This window comes from Nicotiana tomentosiformis, chromosome 1 (genome assembly GCF_000390325.3).
Source record: "Nicotiana tomentosiformis chromosome 1, ASM39032v3, whole genome shotgun sequence".
NCBI classification, from domain to species: domain Eukaryota; kingdom Viridiplantae; phylum Streptophyta; class Magnoliopsida; order Solanales; family Solanaceae; genus Nicotiana; species Nicotiana tomentosiformis.
The window spans coordinates 48,191,123-48,194,050 of record NC_090812.1 but is presented as its reverse complement, the minus strand read 5'-3'; the positions used below and the strand labels follow the sequence as shown (position 1 = coordinate 48,194,050).

At 28.6% G+C, this 2,928-nt stretch overlaps 1 protein-coding gene across 1 annotated transcript; it reads right to left on the bottom strand.

Moving 5' to 3' along the window:
• Nucleotides 1-1,883: 1,883 nt before the first annotated feature.
• On the bottom strand, nucleotides 1,884-2,546 carry LOC104095399 (uncharacterized). Its single transcript, XM_009601532.2, has one exon. It carries the CDS (start codon nucleotides 2,544-2,546, stop codon nucleotides 1,884-1,886), a length of 663 nt encoding a protein of 220 aa, XP_009599827.2.
• Between the last annotated feature and the right edge of the window lie 382 nt (nucleotides 2,547-2,928).

Sequence of the window (2,928 nt, the reverse complement as noted above, 5' to 3'; positions counted from 1 at the left end):
GGATTGAGGAGATTAGGAAAGTTTATTTTCTAATACACTAACGGCTCAATATACAATAATTAGTTCACATTAGTTGAATAAAACACACCATCTTTCTTCAAGTTTGCCTAATGTTTAAATGTAGTTTATTTGCATTTTTTTTGATTATATCAAACAAAATTTTTACAAACTTACATATTAAAAATAAAATAAAATATATATATACACACACAATGTACAAAATAATAACTTGGACTAAAAATAAGGATTGAAAAGATTAAAAAATGCATTGATGTCACAACATACACTAATTAATTTGCATGAGTTGAACAAACATAGACCACCATTTTTCAATTTGTGTAGTATTTAAGTGTATAAAAAAATTTATAATACCAAACGAATGTTTATTTACAAATTTACATAATAAGGGTTTATTTGTAGATTTTCTTATAAGTAGTTTATTTACGGCCACCCTATATTCAATTAATGGGATATAACTTTCAAAATATAATAAATTATTTTCGTGCGCAATACAATTATTGTGATTAGCAAAATTTTATATTATAAGACAGAAATTTTGCACTATCCTTTAAACCTAACACTTCTTAAAATATTTATGATAAAGAATGTGAAATATCATCTAAGTGATTTTTATAACAATCATTTTTCTTTAGATAATGAAAATTATTTACCCGAACTGATGAATATTAGTACATTTTAAGGTACACGCTATACGCTTGTATCCCATCAATACGTATAAAACTTTAAAAAGTTATATAAATATTATTAAACTATGTATACTTGACATGCAATTGTTAATTATTAATTTATAAATATTTCTAGAATTTGATATTGAGTAAAACAATATAATAATCGTGGATATTGAAATGATTTATATATATCACAGTGTTAATTAGAATGTCTAAAATTTTGGTACATAAGTTTAGTAAAAGTTGTGTTTGACAAAAGGGTAATGAACATATTATTATATATACCCAGAGGATCAAAAGATATTTTTTTTCACAAAAAGTCTTTCTCTATTTTTTTTCTTATTTCTTATAAAATAATTAAATCGTATAGAATTAATTGGTTTTAATTTTATGACCGGTTATAAATCTATAATTAAGAATAAAGAAAATCGAAGAAGTGCTGGTCAATATTATCGACTTTAGTTATAATTTCGTACTTATTCTTTCTCTATTTATATTTTTTATTTTTACTAAGATCTTAAAATATATAGAATTAAGATATTAGCTCATTGAATTTAGAAAATCATTTGTAATATCTAACATATAAAATATGAATGGCATTTATCATTATATCTTACATGGAATGTATATTTATGTTGATATATATTTATTTTTCATAATTTTATAAATATTTACCACTAATAAATTTATTCTAATCTAATTTAAATGATAATGATATTTAAGGAAAAAAGAAAATAAATAGACTAACCTAACGTGAACATGAAAACTTGAAAGGAAGTTTTCATAATTATATTCCTAACGTGTACCATAAAACGTTATTTTTTTATTTATTGAAAAAGTCATAAAATTTAAAAAAGGTTTAGGACTTTTTACCTAATTCAAATAAGGAACGATTTGGTAAACAAAATTTGACTTGATTTTAATGTCCTAAATATTGGGAAACAAAATTTGACTTGATTTATAATTTTATCCAATATAAAATTGATTTTTAAAGGGTAAAAACGGCGAACGACATTTCGCTAAGGGGTTTAGTATTTTTTTTTTTTTTTTGGTAAATAATTAATTTTATTACCAAAATTGGTTAGTACAGCTCAAAAAAAAGAAAAGAAAAGCAACACAACTAGACTACCCCAGTTGTGCACTACATCAGTAACTCATGCACCACAACTCCTCATCCTACTCATTAACATTTTCCTATGTAGGATAGTGATTCAGTCTAATTAAATTCCTGTTCAACTTCTTGCACATGCTTCCTTTGACGAAGATTTCTTGTATTATCAATCTGATAATTGTATTATATGTTCTGCTCTTGTTCTGAAATATCACCGGGTTTCTTTCTTGCCAAACAAAGTAGACAGCTGCTGTCATGGTCAACCTGTACATAGTAGCTCCTGAACTCTTCCCTTTGCAATGCCTTTCAAACCAGTGCAATTCATCAGTCCAGCTGATAGCCTTCCTTGGAACCCCCTGCCATTGTAGTAACTTATCCCATATATATGCAGAAACAGTACATTTGAAAAATAAATGATCAATACTTTCCTGTTCTACCCTACAGAGGGGGCAACTCTGATCAACCACCATCCCCCTCTGAGCTAATCTGTCTCTTGTGTATAATCTGCCGCGTGCCACCAAATTCACAATGAATAGCCATTTAGGAGAACCTGGATTATTACAGATGAGTCTTCTCCATGCAACTTTTGTGTACTGGCCAAGCAATTGTAGATAAATCTTCGTGGTGGAGAAAGAATCACATGAAAGGAAACCTTCTTTAGTCATTCCAGCTTTTTCAATGTAGAGTTTGGCTTTGAATATCTTATGTATCATCCAACATGCTTGTTTAGGTATTTTATCCCACATTGACTCCCCTATCCCATAATACATATGAATCTACTTTACCCAAAGGATATCTTTCTTTAATTTTTACTTAACTTCTAGAGCAACTTGCACAATGCTGCTTTATTCCATAGGTGTATGTTCAGGAGGTTCATCCCACCTGCGGCTTTAGGCATGCAAATCTTTTCCCAAGCTAATAAGGCCTTTTTAGAAACATCTACATTCCCTGTCCACAGAAAGGTTCTACAGATTTGCTCAATCATACAGACAAGTTTCTTAGGCAGCAAAAACAAGTGGGACCAATATATTTGTATGGAAAATAGCACTGACTTTATTAACTGTAATCTCCCAGCATAAGACAATAGTCTTGAGGTCCAAGAGGTTATCCTGCTAACCATTTTGTCCA